The sequence below is a fragment of the Tyto alba genome, unplaced genomic scaffold (genome assembly GCF_018691265.1).
Source record: "Tyto alba isolate M040663 unplaced genomic scaffold, T.alba_DEE_v4.0 Super-Scaffold_9, whole genome shotgun sequence".
In the NCBI taxonomy this organism is placed as follows: Eukaryota; Metazoa; Chordata; class Aves; order Strigiformes; family Tytonidae; genus Tyto; species Tyto alba.
In genome coordinates, this window is record NW_024881330.1 from 36946213 (window position 1) to 36964578 (window position 18366).

At 35.4% G+C, this 18366-nt stretch overlaps 1 protein-coding gene across 3 annotated transcripts in view; it reads right to left on the reverse strand.

The window, feature by feature from the left end:
• Positions 1–18366, reverse strand: part of CUNH8orf34 (chromosome unknown C8orf34 homolog) — a 172094-nt gene that overhangs the window by 108518 nt on the left and 45210 nt on the right. For all 3 annotated transcript variants that reach the window (XM_042786202.1, XM_042786200.1, XM_042786201.1), the window contains 2 exons: positions 7957–7985; positions 755–924 (listed from right to left, as the gene is read on the reverse strand). In XM_042786202.1, the coding sequence (XP_042642136.1) occupies positions 755–924; positions 7957–7985 (199 nt within the window). The remainder of the gene's footprint in view (positions 1–754; positions 925–7956; positions 7986–18366) is intronic.

The following is an 18366-nucleotide window of genomic DNA, read 5'->3' on the forward strand; positions in this document are numbered from 1 at the left end:
TTAACAGAGGCAGTGCATAAGCTTTACACTTGAAAAAAAAAAAAAAAAAAAGCATGAACCCATTTTAAAGAAAGACTGTGAATACCTTATTTTCTGTGATAAACAGGTATCTTTAAAGCATGGAAAATGGACTCCTCCTAAAAATTATTATCTCTTCCATGTAGCTTAAGCACATGAAAAAACATACTCCCCCACCCCTCAGTCAAGTGCAATAAATTGTCAGAAGTTATTTACTGACAAGAATACAATTTTCTCTTTGAGAAAGAATTGTTAACACCAAGATACTAAGTATAAGAACTGAAGATTAATTTAGGAAGTCCCATTAAAAATAACATAGATACTGTTTCCCTTTGACTATCTTTCCTTTAAATAAGAAAATCAGATTTATCACTAAAGTGTCAAGAAGATTAACAATAGCTACTACCAACTGATGGAAGACAGAAAGGTTTGAAGTATTTGAATGAAGCTACACATCACAAAATTATTACACAACGGACCCCAATCATGTCAATATACGCTTAGCTATATATATATAGGAATAAAACCATGAGATTGCAAATGAATATTAAGTTAATCATATATAAAAGCATGAGAATAAACCAGTCATATATTAATGTCTTCAATTTATTCTGCATGCTGCCACATTATGGCATGGGAATTTAAAAGACCTGCACTCTGCTCTCAGAAATGAGGTATTACAAAGGTAGCACTGCTTCATAAACTGTAAAATTTCTAGGCTGAACCAAAATCCCACCTTCCTCCAGGACTGCTGCTATCCTCGCTGTCCCACTGCTCATTTTTATTTCTTGGTATTGGTGGCTGCAGCATCTCAGCAGCCAGTGGGTCTGCATCATTCTCTTCACGTCCAATCCATTCTCCAATCACACGAGGTCTGAGAAGGGGGGTGTTAAAACCTGTTGTGTCCTGAAAAGAAGTAAAAATAAAAAACAAAACAGAAACACTGCACTGATTGTTCTCAACCACACATGTAAAGAGGAAAAGAAACAAAAAAATAGAAAATAAAACTATTTATTAAAAAAGTACAAAACCAGTACAGTATATTATCATTTCATAAGGCTACAAAATACCCAGAAACAATCATGGACTAATGAAAAGATTCCCATTAACAAAATTCCAAGAGAGATTTGTCCACCCCAATGACTCAAGTCTCTCCTATTTCTTATTTTTCAATAGCAGCTGTGGAAATCCGGGCTATCATCTTGAAAAACTACTTTTTTTTTTTTTTTTTTTTAATAAATGTACATCTCTTAAAACCAGCACTCTGTCTGTTCTGCTAAGCAACATACGAAGTCACTTGTATAATGAGCACCCCAACCAAAAGACTGTTGTAGATTAATAGCATTATTCTTATTTGCATTATGAATTAATGCAAAACTAATAAATACATCCGCATTTGACATTTTAAAAATAACCCTGCTGGGATTTACATAATGTATCTTTCAGTTCTGAAAATGGTATTAACATTTTAATAAAATGTATTTCTGAAACTAGTACTCATATTTTTAACCACTTACTGGAAGAAGATAGCTGAAGAGGATTACAAGAAGTAAGCAAAATTCAACTGAAATATTCAAAACAGTAGCGATAATTTGCATCATTATATTAGGAATTTAGATTAAGGAAACAAATTGTCCTTTAAAATTTTATGAAAAAGCTGTTGTGAAGTGGTGAGTATCTCTGTTCTCAACGTTACTAGAACAGTTGTAGGTAAACAGTCATGTGCAACAGTATAGTCAAACTAAAAAACATGCATGTATGCAAAAAAAATAGATACAAAATAATGGGATAGGAATATTTATTTTGCTTTAATTAAATTCTTTTCTAGGCTAGCAAAGACATTTCAAATACAGTGTTCCCAATTAGGAGAGATATATTCTATTCCTATCCTTTAATGAGAGAAAATTTTAGGAAAACAAATCCTTGGCAGTTACCTAGCTCAGTGTCTCGATAAATATTCCTGCCATGAAACAACACTATCCAAACAAAGAGCATCTGGAAAAAGTATAGCACAGTGATTACCTAGCCTAGCAACCATATTTTCTCATCTTCCTAAAAGCAAACCATTTTTAAAGTCTCTTCCTAACTGACACAGATATGGTAAAAGCAGTCTGAAGTAGAGGCCTCTACTGAAATGAAACAAACAAAAAAAGGCTGCAAACTGCTTTCATATGAATTTTATTTACCCTGCTCTTGCTAGATGCTGCAATTTTGCTCAGCAGAACTCCAAGAGCTTCCATTTTGACAGACCCAACTGTGACCCAGGCCCTGGATTAGGCTCATTCACCCTTGTTCTTTTGTTCTGCTTTCTGCAACATGCCTGTGAGTGCATTACTGCACTCCATACGCCTCTCCAGTCACTTGACTAATTCACTTTTTACATAGTGTCGGTTTTCTGAAAGGTTGACGTGATGCAGAAGAACCACTGAAAATGGAATGCAGACAATACAGAAGAGAGAAACCTGAGGAAAGCACCATGGCTTCAAAGGCTTTAGAATACCTAACCACTAATGTCTTTCTTTTATGTACTTACAAATATACATTTTGTGCACTGTCTGGGGCTGTGTCATAATTAGGTAATGCAGACTAGATGACAGTGGCCTCTGGTCACTTGACAGGCATAGCCTGTCATGAGTGTAACTACCATCATATGCCTGTGAGCTAGTAAAAAAAGATTATTCCACTGCCCACAATGCCTTCATTACACAAGATGCTTACATTAGTTTAAGTAAGAAACATCTGGCCCCTTCTGAGGTTTATTACTGCTACTCTAGCCATTTTCTACCTTAACTTTCTCCCTATGATAATTTCCGATAGCTAATAAAAATGGTTCCTGGAGCTAGATCAACTTGCAACAACTTACTGTGTTCTTCTTGCTAAAAGCTTTCAATCCCTTAAATGAAAATGAAAAGCACCTAAAAATCTGTCCTTTTTTCAGTACCGTTTTTCCTGACACTGTACACTGCACCATCAGCATATGAATAAGTAAACCATGAATGCTGTGTCCATCCTTGTTATGCTGATTTCTTTTCTAGACGTTTTAGGGATTAAAGTAGCACTTTCATAGTCTACTTAATAAAAATGTAATTTACATGACATAGTCATGCTTTGCCTTACTTTATCACCTTGATTTCCTTTCTGAATCTTGTTAGATTAGTACACCACAGTTTCAGTGACCTAATTTATTTCCCTCCTTTCAACTATATAAGCAGCCACAGTGAAAACAGTAAATAAAGAATCAGAGACAGCCCCGTTCAGAACACCAGGATGTTTATTTGGCACCTTATTTCAAAAGCTTCAACAAATTCAGATGAAGTATTCTGTTCTCAAACAAGTTTTAGAAGCTTTTATATATATATATAAACCTTAGAATCTTAACTGATTTCCATTTTATATTCCCCCCATAAATAACAGAATAGACTGACAGTGACATTAGTGTGCACAGAAATATTTTCAGGACAGGTAGGTATTTAAATCTTCACTAAATAAACTTAGAGGATTATTTTATGATGCAGTCCAGGTGTCATCCACTTATCCAATTCAGTGGCTACCAACTTGACATGCTCAAGCTTCCTTTATGTGGAGACCAGGAGAAGGGAAAGACTGGTGGATGGCTGAATCTCATCTTCATGTTGTGCTGAGATGTGGTTGCAGTATGCAACCCCTTATCAGGAAGCACAACAACATATGTGTATCCATTTATTTAAGCATAGTTTAAAAAGATCGGTATTCCTAATTTCTTATATGGATTTTGAGGGAACTTCCATAGTGAGAGATACTTTTGGGGCAAGAAGAAACTTGTTTATTTTTCTGACTTAGGTGTAATTGTTTCCTCTATTTTATTAATTATAATCTGTGTTCATTGCAGTAATACTATAAATAAGAAGAAAGAATACTCTAGATGCATCATAGAAAAAATGTTTTTATATTAACATTAAGGGTCAAAATCTGTTATGAATTATTAGATCATCTTCACTCAAGTCTGATTCTGGATCTCTAACACTTAGGTGTCTCCCATTATTAATGTTTACAGTGACTGAAAGACATTGTTTGGAATTCTGGACAAATCTCACAATGTTATGACAGCTGTCACATTATCTGTAAGAGATCCACTACATGAATCTTAAGTAAAGCACCAATCTATCAAATATTGGCATTATGTGAAAATGTCACCTATTTAAGAAGAAAATATTTCTAGTCTCTGTATTTGCAGTTAAAAAAAAAAAAAAAAAAAAAAAGCATGGAAAATATTCACTAAGTGTTCTTTAGATAATAAAAAGCCAGAAGATTAATAAACCTTCCCCTACCTCCTTTTAAATTGCTTTAAAATGTCAATATTTTAGATACTCTCAACTGTAGCAAGAGGTAAATGGCGCGACTCCCTTTTTTGTATGGTCTGGTTCTGAAACACTGCTGAAATGGGTACAACCCTAGAAACCCTTTTTAAATATTTCTTTCTGCACTGTAGCATCCTGGCTACATTTTGCCTCAATGTATCTTATAATAGAGACGTTCTACAGTGCAACATATATTACATTTTATTTTGTGACATATAGACAAGTAGGATCATCCAGCAGGAGCAAGTTCTAGAGGAGGCACATCATCAATAGTCTCGTGGTCAGAGCATTCACCTAAGACACCAGAGTTTCAGCAGTATGGCTATACTATACTTCTGTGTGTATTTGAACTATCACTCCCAAGAGAAGTGTCCAAACACACTTAGGAAAAAATCTTGTAATTCACAAATAATTCAGTGGTTTTCCCTAGAATCTTTTAATCAGCCTAGATTTCCATGAATTTCACAGAAAGGCTAACATCCTTGCTCAACTTTTTTGTTTACATGAAATTCTTCACATTATTGAGGATCTTGAGGAAACTATACACTTGCATGCGTGGTTTCTGTTCAGTAGTAAGTAGGGTGAATCAATTCAGAAATTTGGATTATATTAACTCTGCACTTTAGCCTTAAAATCTGTGAGTCACAATGCATCCCTTCTCATTTTCTTTCCTTACACACCATACTTGTAGTGCCAGTTGCTGATTTTACATAGCTTCCATGGCCTAGAGATGTAGGCTGAATCATCAAGAGAGATAGAACATCAAACTCTGCAAGTCTGAAGTAAATGAGATAGTAAAGGAGGGAATCTATACAATAAATCTGTTTCAATTGCAGTAAACCCGGGAATTTTTTTTGCAACAATATCAGTGAGATCAGAAATTTTATTAGACTGTGTCAGACTGAAAGCTTCCAATTTGACTGAAAGACTGACCTTGTCTGACTGTTTTTCTCTACCTCTGTCTTGGACTGAAGCCCTAAGTACTGTCACAAAGCTAATAACAGCATATATTTGACAAGAATCCATTTAAATTAAACACCCTTCCACAAAAGTGATTGTAATTCAGCAAACTGGTTTTCTAAATCCAAATGCTCGAGTAACTAAGCAACTAACTAATTAGCTGGATTACTTAGAGGAGGAGTTTTATCAACCAACAGTACTGATCAAGTACTCCCCTGACAAAGGCAGCTAGAGGTTACTGCAGCCAGAAAGAAATATTTTTTTAAAAAAACACTTACATAATGAGAAACAAAAATAAAGAAGCATAGACATGCACTCTCTGCTTCTTCTGGGTTCATAATCTAAATGACAGATAGAACAGCAGGATTATGGGCTCTGCCCTAATCCCCAAGAATGTTCCTGATCATCAGGAAAATAAAGCAAGGAAGAGTGTATAGAAGAATTTATTGTCGTGTTTAGCTTTATGTCTCTCATGACATCTATACAATGCCAGTGTTCTAATAGAATCCAATGCCAAGTTTGGGCATGCTGTTCTAGACCCATGACATGCATCTGAAGGGTTAAATGGTTAATCCAAACCGCAGATGAATGTGGTTTGAAAAATGACTCAGTGCTGCCACAGCCTATACGAGGAAGCTGTAGTATCAGCATGTATTTCTGGGAAAGGAACCACAATGAATTTGAATACATTTATACCTGAAAAACAAACTCAGGTGAAAAGTCTGTCTAATGTTAAACCATTATCAGGTAGTCTTTGGTTGCTTTTGGCCCAAGCCAATTAATACACTTAGAAACAAGTCACAGGAACATTTCAGTAATTAGCTCCTGTAAGGGATCATTCCTAGGAGGCAGGATTCCACAGAAATGGCCCTGGCTATGCTTAATTTCTTAACACAGAACTAGTCTTTTTGTCCATTCAAAATCCTTAAGGGGCAAGACAAGAAATAGAAATTAAATTCACTAGAGCCTACAGAGATGAAAAACTGCATTGCTTCTGTAAATCTATCCTGGAAGACTGCTGTGCAATGCTGCACAAAGGAAGCATGTTTAGAGATTTACTGTTTCAGTTTTTTATTTATTTTATAAATAACATTTGATTCCAGGAACCTTCAGTTTACCTGTTCTCATCAGAAACAGATGTTACAGCAGATGCAGCATTGTAAAGCTGTCATGTAATGTATGCTGTTGAATGTACATAAGATAATGCCGAGTTTTATTAAAAAAAAAACCTCACCACCTTCCTATTTTAAATCATAAACAATAAATTATATGGTAACAAAAAGCAAATTAACTCTTTGCTCAGACTGGATCCTGAGGAAATTCACCAATGTTCCCCTCTCAATTTTCACACTGAATAATCAAATTTAAAAAGAATCAATGTTTCTGAACAATAATCCATCATTGTTTAAAACAAAATAACACAGAAGTACCTCCTAAAAAATATATGTAAAAAGTATATGATAGTCTCTAGCCCCAAATGTCTTTTTCCTCCCACAAACAGTATTTCTTAGTTCTTTTCAACAAACAAAACCAAATGGAGTCCTTCATAAGTATTCTTAAAGGTAAACATTCTAATGGAAGGACTTTCTAATTGTATTTTTCATAAATTATGAGCACAGTTAAGGAAATAAGTAGGAAAGAAGACTTAGATACTGTTATACTCATAAAAGACAAGATGAGGCAAGATCAAGGGCAAAATGATAAGTGAAGGCCATGGTTTTGAAATGGCAGCCCCATATACACAAGCACACGGTAACTGTGATCAATCTTGTCTAATTGGACTTTCCTGAAGAATCCAGTGTAGGTATTTTATACACACTTGTGTCAGAAAGGTTTGTGTCCTCATTTTACCAACAGAAAGGAAAGATATTTTTTAAATTGTCTCCTATATTAGGCATTATTCCTGTGTCTTATATACCTTTTGATCTTATTTCACAGAGATTAATGGTTTCTGACACCAAGAACACAACCCAAGATTCCTGGCACTAGAAGCGTACTGCTGTTCACTGATGAGAACAGGGAAGATAAAGGTTTTCTATTTCCTTCGGAACTTTGAAAAATTAGCTTGATTACTCTTTCAACAAAGAGTTTATTACAGCTAAAAATAAAATTCATGTTAACTGTATAATGCATCAAAAGGGCCAAACCAGAAGAGAACATTGTTGCATTCAGCAAGGAAGTAAAGACTGATCTTTATGTCCTGTTCGTTCCTGGTCAAATCTGGGGAGCAAAAATTATTCCTGAATGTTCTCACAAATTATATCTAAGAATGCACAATTAATGACTTCATTAATATAAGGTATTTAAAGCTAAATGTTTCCAAAAGTACACAAAGTAACCCAACAGACTACTTTAAGCAAAGATGGTATCAAGATCAAAAGTATTTCCATGCCCTCACTGACAGTCTCTGAAACTCAGTGAGATACCTTTTTTCCACAGTTGACAGCCCATCCTGGATCAAGCTCCTAATGTATCAACATATACTGCACTTATCCATACAGCTTTCCATACCCAGATTTCCTCTGAACCCAAGAGAACTGAGATGCGTATGCCAGGACAGGGAAATGCAGCTCTCATTGCCTAAAATTATCACAATCATTGGTCTTTTTGTACTGTTCATTAGGCATGCAGTAAATCTTACCTTATCAAGTTCATCAGAAATAGCAATGCCTGTAATCAAAACAGATTTAAAAAAAAAATATATTTAGAAACATTCTTTCTATAAGTGTCTTTTACGACAGTAAAAGTAAGGTTTAATCTGAAAAGTTTACATATTGTTCTCTGCACACTACTGTACCATACAATGTATCATACTTTGTTCCATTAGTGAAATTGCCTGGAAACAATATACTCTTAATTTCCCTCAGCTGCAATATTATCAAAATGAGTTTTCAAAACCTATGGAAATGAAAACAGCAGATGTGCCAGGAAAGTGACAATGAGCTTAAGTATACTTCTACCTCCTTTCTAAAATTAAATCAGCAACATAATATTTACATATGGACATATTATTATGCAAATCTCACCCTGACCAGCATGCCTAACATCATGCTGCAATTACAGGGCAACATGGACATGACGCTTCTCTTTTTCTTCATGGTTCAATGTAGAAATAATTCTATGAAAACAGATGGAATTTAAATAGAGGAAAATCTCAAAGTAAAATTTCACAATAGAATGCAAAATGTTTTTTCTAAATCCTCTGAACAAAAACTTGTTTATTTGCTGTTATCCTTTCTGCTGATGCCTGCCTGAGGTTTTCCTATGCTTGCTTCCATCATGTCATCTAACTCTTTTAATTATGACTATCCTGTAGCACATTAAATATGCACAGCTGGTCTCAGAATTTACAACACATCTATACGCCTCAGTCTTGTCACATGGAGAGATCAATTAATCATATATCTAATGCCATTATTTTGAAAATTCTGATACGTTTGAAAGCAAAGCTCTTCCCAGTTTCCTATGAGGTTTGATAAGAAACATTTCCAGGTTAGAATTTCAATGCAAAAACGAAAGACAAGCATCTCCTTGTGGTGAAAATAAAGCGGAGAAAAGTAGTCATGCCTTAGAAGAACACACACTTGAAAGCTGCTTTCTATTTCATATCATGTTATCAAGACAACTTCTTCCAAGGAATGCAAGAGATATTGCAAAATACGTAGCATCAGCTGAGTGGGGAGTTACTCTTTCTAAAATCACACTAAAGATTACAGCATTATAAGCTTATCTGCATTACACTTTTTTCTTATTATTTGGTATACCATACCTACATGAATTCTTTGTTTTTTTACTGTACTTTTAATCATTAACTCTATATGGCTAATTCTCAGTTTAGATGCCTTCTTTATACTGATCTTTGTTTTAAAAGCAATGAAGTGCTAGAACTGCAATTATAATTTTAAGACATCAAGACATAAGAAATATACCAGGAGTTAGAATATTTTCATTCATTCAATAGTTCTAAAGTAGATTATATTGAAAAATATCCATTTTGCCTAATTCTTCGATCCTTCACAGCAATTAATCCATTTTAATAACATCAGAATTTTATTTAGCCCAGACACCACACTAATGTCTGTATGTAGTATAATCAGCAGGTTGCACCAACCTGAATCATTCAAGAGGACTTTAATGTGTTATGAATTTCTTAAATCCCCGATGGGCATTTACTAGAGAGAAGATAACTGCAGTCTCAGAGGTAGTAAAAAACTAATTCAAGATTCTCTTTATCTCAACTTTGAAAATCTGACTTCCATCAACCAGCTCTCCATATTGAATATATTTTGCATAACCAAGGTCAATTCATTTTACAACCACAAATGCTCTCTCTAAACAGACAAAATACCTTTCCTCAGCAATTTCTCATAATGTTAAGACTGTTTATTTTGTTTTGATACGGGTTTATTTCCTCAGATTGGAGGTTGGTCCCCTTTTCTTCCGCCTTCACAGATGAATGGGTCTCTGAAACTCTGGAGCAGACACAAGAGCAATTTTTCCCTGTGCTGACTTACACATTATTTATTTTCAAGTATGGCAAAAAAAAAACCTACAAAAGGTAACCCTACCATTTCCAAGACTCTATTGCAAAAAATGCCAAATGCTTTTACTATTTAACTGCCTATGTTGCTAATCAAAGGTCAGTACTGAACACACCAAATAGTAAGTGGGAGAAAATGTATATACAACTATATGCCTCACACAAAAAGCTCTACTAGCTCCTCTGATAAGTTACATATAAGCACATAAAATTGAAAGACATCCATAATCTAAAGAAGTGCTTTTAGTAAAATGCTTGTTTGTGTAAATCCAATCAATTCCCAAGAATTTACTGTGAACTGAGACTGAGTAACTGAATTGACCAGAATGCCTCAAATTTCTGCTTTACTAAATTGCAAACACTAGCAAGACACCACAACTAACTGTATTTTTTTAGATAAGCATGTAGAGAGATAGCAGTTTTTGAGGACATCTTGCCAAAATAAAATTTTAAAAGTTTAGAAAACTTCTATCTTTGCAATCACAAAATTAAACCTGCAACCTCTTTTCATCTTTATCTCTCTCCCTCTGGTGTGGTATCAAAAGAAAAGATAAAGTATTCTTGTGAAGAAATTTCTTAAGGAGCTTGTTGTAGTAAGCTTGGCATGGTGATTCTTCTGGAGGTGGGATTTACCATACTGTAAGTCATAAAGATCTTTATGTTATGTCTTGAGTCCCATTAACATTAACAAAATTCCATTAGTTACTGATAATACAACTCCATTAGCAGAGACCAGAATAAATTAACCCATAAAAATCAGTGGGTGTAAAAAAGCTTCTCATTTTCTTTCAAGACTTCCAAGACACTTAAGTGCATGCCCACTCTTACCAATTTTCTTTTGCAGTTGCCAAACTGAGAAAATATCACAGCTGAAGTTGAAAGGAGGGGGGACTTGCACCCTGTGTGCAGTAGACAGAAAATCACAACAGTGAGGTTATTTTTTGGGTGCAGATCTCAGGGAGGATAATATGGACTCCAGTTTTCACAAAGTAGTCCCTCAAAAAATTAAACCCATTGCATATTCACCATAACGTTAAACCAAAACAAAACAAAACAAAACAAAAAAAAAAAAACAACACCTTAATCCAGAATCCCGAGAATGCAACTAGATAGTCATAATTATCACACAGGAACATTTAGCATCTCTATTATTCTGTTAACCGTTAGCACACTCCTGAATTTTCAGTAGTCAAACAGGTTACTGTCAGTTAGTTTATTTTCAAGTAATACATTGATAACTTAGAATAGTTGAATTTCTACACAGTAATGGTAACAGTGGTTGCTGCTAATATCAAGAGATCAGCATTTTTCAAAAAGAAAACTGTGTTTTCACTTATGTTGTATATTTGACAACAAATAATTGGTTGTGTTCTCTGTACCTTGCAAAGTAATTTTATTTTTTTTCTCTGTGGCTTTCATACAATGTAAAAGAAGAAATATAAATTTTACTTTTTATATATTCTAATTAGGAAAATGTCATTGTAAAATGACAGACTGCTAGAGACAAAGGGACAGCCCATTCTGTGAAAACACTCTTAAATGGAAACAGCCACATTCCAGGTTTAAGTAAAACATCCATAGGTGTAGTCAAAATGTCCATACACTAAAAACTTTTTACATAACAGTTTGGTCACTCCATCAAGCTGTAGCCTTTTTTGACCACAACTTAATCCTAATAACCAAAAAGCTCTCATACCAGAAAAACTGACACATCTAATTTATTCGAACTTGAATCCCATGGCTTTGTTCAAATAAAAGTTATTAGGAACAACTGTTTCTGACTTCCCTCAGCTTAAAGCACTTAAAGCCTTACTCTGCATGACGGTGATCGTTGAGAATGAAAGTTTTAGGGCTGTTTCATCATTGCTTTGCCTCAAGACACTGAGCAGCAGATGAAGGGGATTGCTGAAAAAGTTCTGCCTTTGTTGGGGAAGGTCTTCTGATGTCAAAAGCAAATCCCTCAGAAATAAAGGAGTATGCTTTATCCTTTCTCTCATAGCAGCTGTTCCTCACAGACAACACGTGGTATAGTTTTATATCATACTATGATTGACAACTATAAAATAGTCTTACCATTCTTACTTTTTGCAACGAAGAAGTGCAGTGTTCCAACGAACGGGGTGAGAGGTTTGCTTGCCACCATCAGCTCAGGCTCACAGACAAGGTGTACCGTGGGAATTAGCTAGGTACCTAACTGCCAATGATATGTCTTTAAAAATCCTCCCTTTTACAAGTAATTAAGGGTGTTGAATTTTGGTCAGACATCACAAGTACCCAGCCCGGTCAGCTGTCTGGTGAATTACACAGACAGATTCAGGGCACTTGTTTTCTACTTCTGAGTGTAATGACCCTCTGTGCAGTAAGGGTGCTGGAACAATAAAGTAATTGGTCTGACCACGCTTTCGCAGTCCTTCAGAAATGCTCCACAGCCACAACTACTGCCATCTCTGATCAGCAACAAATCTGGAGTGGGGCTGTTCATGCCAGCACAGCCCTTCTCAACTGGAACACTTGCATTCTGTCAATAGCTTGGTTTTTGAAGAGAACTGGAAGAACAAGGTATGTTCTGATCATAATGTCTGGCACACTAGGATTAAATAAAATATGACTACCAGATAATGTAATAACAATGCAACTTATTAATCCTTACTATATTTTAATTACTATTATCATGCCTACATTAAGCAAATTGCCCAAAAACATACCTAACTGCATTAGCCTTATATCTGACAGCTTTTTTTATACCTGAAATATTAAACCAGTTGTTTGTCATGCTTTTTTTTTTTTTTTTAATTAGCATGGATTATAAAAACCATTCTTTACACAATTATCTTAGATTCCTGTTCCTAATCTTCTATCCTAATGGCAATCTGCAGCAGCACAACGGTAAGAATGGAGAAATAAAGATGATGATCGTTAAACATTATAGCATCTTTGATGCAAAAGTGACCTCCCAAAATGTATCTGCACCATGTTTTAACAAAATAAAATCATTTTTGAGTCTAGAATGAGTATCTTCCACAGTAAACAAAAGACTTGCTGCTTAGGACATTCTGCTTAATTTCTAGCTTCCCAGGAAATTAACTTTCTTTCAAAAGAAAAGTGAATATTGTTAATAAAAATTCCATGAGTCTCAAAAATACCTAGCTCTTTCATATGCAGTTCTTAGCAGAAGAGTTTTATTTGTTACTGCACTCCTGCAACAAAATACAATTATTCCGGTACCTAATGGCTCTTCACTCAGTGCTATTATTTCTCTTTGAAGAGTGATTTTTAGACTTTGATGTTCTCAATTCAACATCATAAAATTAATTTTCAAAACAGTAGGCACCACATGAGTTCGGATCTTTTTGAAATGGCAAGTCATAAAATCCCTGCCTGCTGCAATATTCCTGATCAGCTTTACAGTATTTTAAAAACTTGCAATATCTTCATATGCTATACACATCTGAAATTATAAAAACAGTGGTTCTGATAAGAATGAAAGTTGTGAAACTTCAGAGGCATCTACCATTTTGCTTTCATTCGTGGTCCTCAAATAATTATAGGAAGAGATAACACAAAATAAAAATTGGTTCAGATTTTATTAAGACTTACATTTTTCTAAATGAGCAATGTACATCTGACAGGTCTGATGTGTACCCAGTCATACGAAAATAAAATGCTACTACTTTGACGTATGCCAGACATTCAGTTCAATGGGAGCAAATAGCTTATGCACTTTCCTAAACCTCCAGAAGATGGCCACAGAGCTCCCAACAGCCAGTTTCCTACTCGCCATACGAAGCCTTCTGGATTTGACATACAGATTTTGTCATACAGAGTTCAGACATACAAAACCAATCCCAGTGCAACTCTGACTAACTTGAAAAAATTCACTTTCAGGATCGGTCTAGGCCAGGGAACTTGTGGATGGCTGGGCTGTCTATCATAGTGCATCACAGGTTCTGTAACAAACTCCAGGACAGAAACAGCATTGTTATTCTACCATTACTAATACTGCAGCTTTGAGCATGAACACGGGAATATCGTATTATGTATCAACTGCCCAGCAATTAACTTTCCCAGTGCATCCTCCTATCCATTGTAAATCAGGGCAAGCATATGTTCCCTCACTGGTGGGACAGGCCATCTCAGATATACTTGCATTTCCCATAGCAAAACCTCGTGCCATACTGCAGCTGGCAGCACAGTAAATTCTAGTCCCTGTGCCCATTTGCATTTTGTATTAAACACAAGGTAAACTGAAATTATTTATTTCACACCATCCTTGGATTATAAAAGACATAAAATGGTTGCTCTGGTTTCACCAAACAAAGCATTTCCCCCAGAAAATACATAAACAAGAACCAAACCAGCTCCATCATTTCTGTATAGGAACTTTATAATAGTTTGGTCATGGTCTATCATAATAGACATGCTTGTATTATTTCCTTTACTTACATTGAGTCATTTTACCACTTTCAAAATTAGACATACTTCCTCTAGTAGTAACTCAGAGATTTTTTTTTTGTGAAGACACATTGAACTGAAACCTCAGAGGTCTTGCCAATGAGGGGCATATGTCCTTATATTATTAAACAACTATGTATCGAGCTTCTGTACAGGTATCCATCTTGAATCAGGATAATACTCCTCCCAACACCTAGCCATATAAGAGTAAGGGAAATAGTGTCATCTACAAGGCACCAGATATTAACATATCAGCACAATATACATCAGTATAGTCACTATCTAGGAAACATGGATTTAATCTCTCCTCCTCTAGTGGCTTTTTTAAAAAGTAAAAATAATTAATACTCAGCAAAAGAATCTGTGCTTTAGACTTACAACACTTCTATATCCAGATTTCTGAGTGGCTTCAATGGAGAATACAGGTTTCAGGATTAGGTTTTGTGAGTAATGAATTAGGCAGAGAGAAACAAAATGCAAAGTACCCGCCAAATATTATGTCCCAGAAACATTCCTAGGTCAAGGTCATCTCAGAACAGAGTAATCAACACTGAAGAATCTGTCAGAACTCTAGATTTTAGGGAAAGGTGTACAATGCAGTAGGTTGATTAAGGTGGGTAGCCCACAACAGCCAGGAGTCAAGGGCAGAGTCATAGTTTACCCTTCTACTACTCCCTGAATGCCTACCCCATTCTAAAAACTAGAAGTACCATATCTGAGATGAGTCAAACAAACCCCAGATCTGCAATAGCATTAGGGAAATTTTTAGCAAGCCAAATACTGTTCCAGAAAAGGACACTGTAACTCAAAAGAGTCTTTAGTCTTGAAACTAGTAGGCTGGATCAGAATAGAAAATACCTCCACAAAGGTAATTACAAATTTTAACATCTGTAGGAAAAAAATACTTATAACTGAAGTAACAGTGATCTCCTGGACATATAAGGCCCACTTTATAATTGAATAGCAATAATTATGTTCATATTCTTCCCATTTCAGTCCCAGAAAATATCATTATTTTGTATTATTACTCATACATCACACTAAAAGCAAATGGATTTTATGGGCAAAGGCAGTATCGAATAACAGCTGCAGTACTGAGATAAAATTATCTTCCTTAAAGGTTTGATTGAGCTTATCTAAAAATGTCGATCTCAAAATAAATCACAAACATTGATCTCACACAAGAATAACATGATTTTAAAGTTCAGCCTGAACAGAAGAAAGGAAAAATCCTCTACAGAATACTGATGATTATTTCTGTGGTTCAATTAGCAGAAAACATTTAGGGCTAGATGCTCAAATGATCATGGATAAGTCATTTTTACAGGCTAAAGTCCATTTCAGGTCAACAAATGTGTATGACTGATAAAAAATACAAAAGTGTTATGTCTTAAAACAATGACCCTTATGAGGTGATTGATAAAAGTCTAGTTACATATCATGCAGGCACACATTTTCAGCTATATCATCATCATCAGAAATGCCTGGTTTCAATGGGAAAATTCAGATGTATGTTAGTGGCATTCCATTCAAGTACATCTTCCAAAACTACAATGTAAATCATCAGTAGTTTCCTATAGTGTAGAAGCTTCTAAATGAAACCCCATTCCAATGTGCTTCAGAAACTGCTAAATGCATTAAAGTACTTCAAGATGTATATATTAAATTTCTCACATCCCACATACTCGCCGGTTCATCCACAAAACCAAGGACATGATTTTATATATTTATACAATTTTAACAACATGGTTTGTTAACATATTCTGATCTTTTTTTGAACTAGTTCTACCCTTATTGTTATGAGAGTTTGACTCTTGTTGCTTCTCTTCTTCCCCGTAAAAGATAAATAGAACATGGGCTTTTACGTTTCACTATTTTATCTTTTTCTTAAAGGGGTAAGATCATGCTTGTCTTCCTTAAACTGTGCATAAACAACATCGACTGATTCTAACATGAGAAATCACTGTTTGAGATACTCTGGAGAGATTCAGAGATATTTCATTCTTGGAGACATTCAAGAGCCATGGACATGATCCTGGACAACTGGCTCCAGGTGGTCCTGGTTGAGCAGGGGAGTTGGACCAGATGACCTCCAGAAGTCCCTTCCAACCTCAGCCATTCTGTGATTCTATGATTCTTTATGGTTTTCAGAAATATTTCCTACTAGATCAAAGATGGCTTTCTTATTTACTGATTATTTATTTACCGATTACTCCCCTTCCAAATTAAAAAAACAGTGAGTATGGGGTTTTTTCCTATTGGTTATAGCTAGATACCATTATTTCTTGGATTCCCTCCAACTGACTTGGATTGGTTACCAAATAGTTTTGGTTAATGTTGACTTACTACGGTTTTCTGACCTTAGAATGTCCACTGAATTCAAAAGCATTATAATTTTGTTTCTTCCCCTCTGATTTGAATTATACACCTGGCCTTAACAAGGATTCAAACATTACTAACAAAATGTTGGTTATCTCTGTTTAAAGGCTATATGCGATTATGAAAAAGTACTTATCTCACAGTAGAACACATTGTGTCATCAAATGCTGCTACCATGTGTAAACTGAAATGCATGTTTTCAATATGCACTCTAATCCCTAACTGTTCATATAAAGGATGTAAATTTCTTCACAAAGCAGACAGACTTCACACCTGCTTTGCAGCAAGCACTTGCTGATTTAGTTTGCAATTTTTCCACTAAAAACACTCATAATTCACTGTTTTCCATCTCCTGATATCTAGTTTTCCATCCTCAGAAGACGGGGGGTGAAGAGAAGTATATTCATGAGCAAGATCCGTAGCTATACAAGAGGTTTTTAAAGGCAACCAGGCCAGAAGGGGAAATACATCTGTAACAGCATGAAACTTTTCTTATTGATGCTCAGCTGAGGAAGAAGGATGACAGCAATAAAGATGAGAGACTTTGCAATTGAAGAAAACAAAAGAGCACAAGTGAAATGCAGTATATTTCTGTATGTTGCTCCATAAACCAAACTCTCCCCTCAACAGTTGACTTGATAGATCAAAATCCACTTCAATAACACACAGCTGATTGTAGAAGCAAATGAAACCCAGGTTTCCCACATGGAAAACAGTATACTTAAATCACCAAGCTCCAACTCACTTAGACCATAATTATGACAATACTCTTCTCCAGTCTCTCAAAACTCTTAAGATACTTTTTACACTGAGCATGAAGTCACTCTCGGTTTCTCAGGATCTGCTGCAGCACAGAATTACTTGCATATTGTCTCGATGGGGCTTGGGAGGAGGGCTCAAATATAAGGAAGTTCAGTTTTAATCACTAGGAGGACTGAACATAGGAAAGACCAGACATCCAAGTGCCTGAGCCTCACCTTCCAAAGCTTTCAGGCACTTCTAATTTTGTTTGAAGTGCACAGGTTTGTCTCAGTGCAGATATCTAGACTGCATAGTGAATGAAGCAATAGCAACCAGAGTTTAATTCACAGGCTGTATCTGCTGCATATCAGGCAATGAAGTTCAAGAAACTCACTACAAGATCCAAAGCTTATCTTTAAAAATGGAAACTAATTCCAAGACTTGATCGAAAATTCACTTAACTTCAAACATCTGGTTTTATGTGGCACTCTTCCCTGTTAAAATCCTGAAGAATTGTATGAGAGGATGCTGTAAAAAGCTATTGATATTACATTGTGATCATTTGCATACTCAAATATTTGTTGAACTTGGTGCTTGTCCCATACTGCTTTGAAACAAGATCAGTATCAAATGTAGCATTAGTCATAAACTTTATGGATGTGCTTATAAAATCAAAAGCACTGACTAGCCTGGCCAAAAGAAGCATTAACACTGGAGAAGGCAGCTACAGGCTGCCTTCTTTTGTAAAATTCACCACACGGGATGCTTGTTTGGGTACAGCACAGGATGAGTTTCATGTGTCTTATACTTTCAAAGCTCTAGATGCATCTATTCCTTGAACACCTCCAAAATATTTTCTATGTACAATCTGTATTCTACTTTTGGGATAACAATAAAACCACATTTATTTTTTAAATTACATATTTTCTTTTTTTTTTC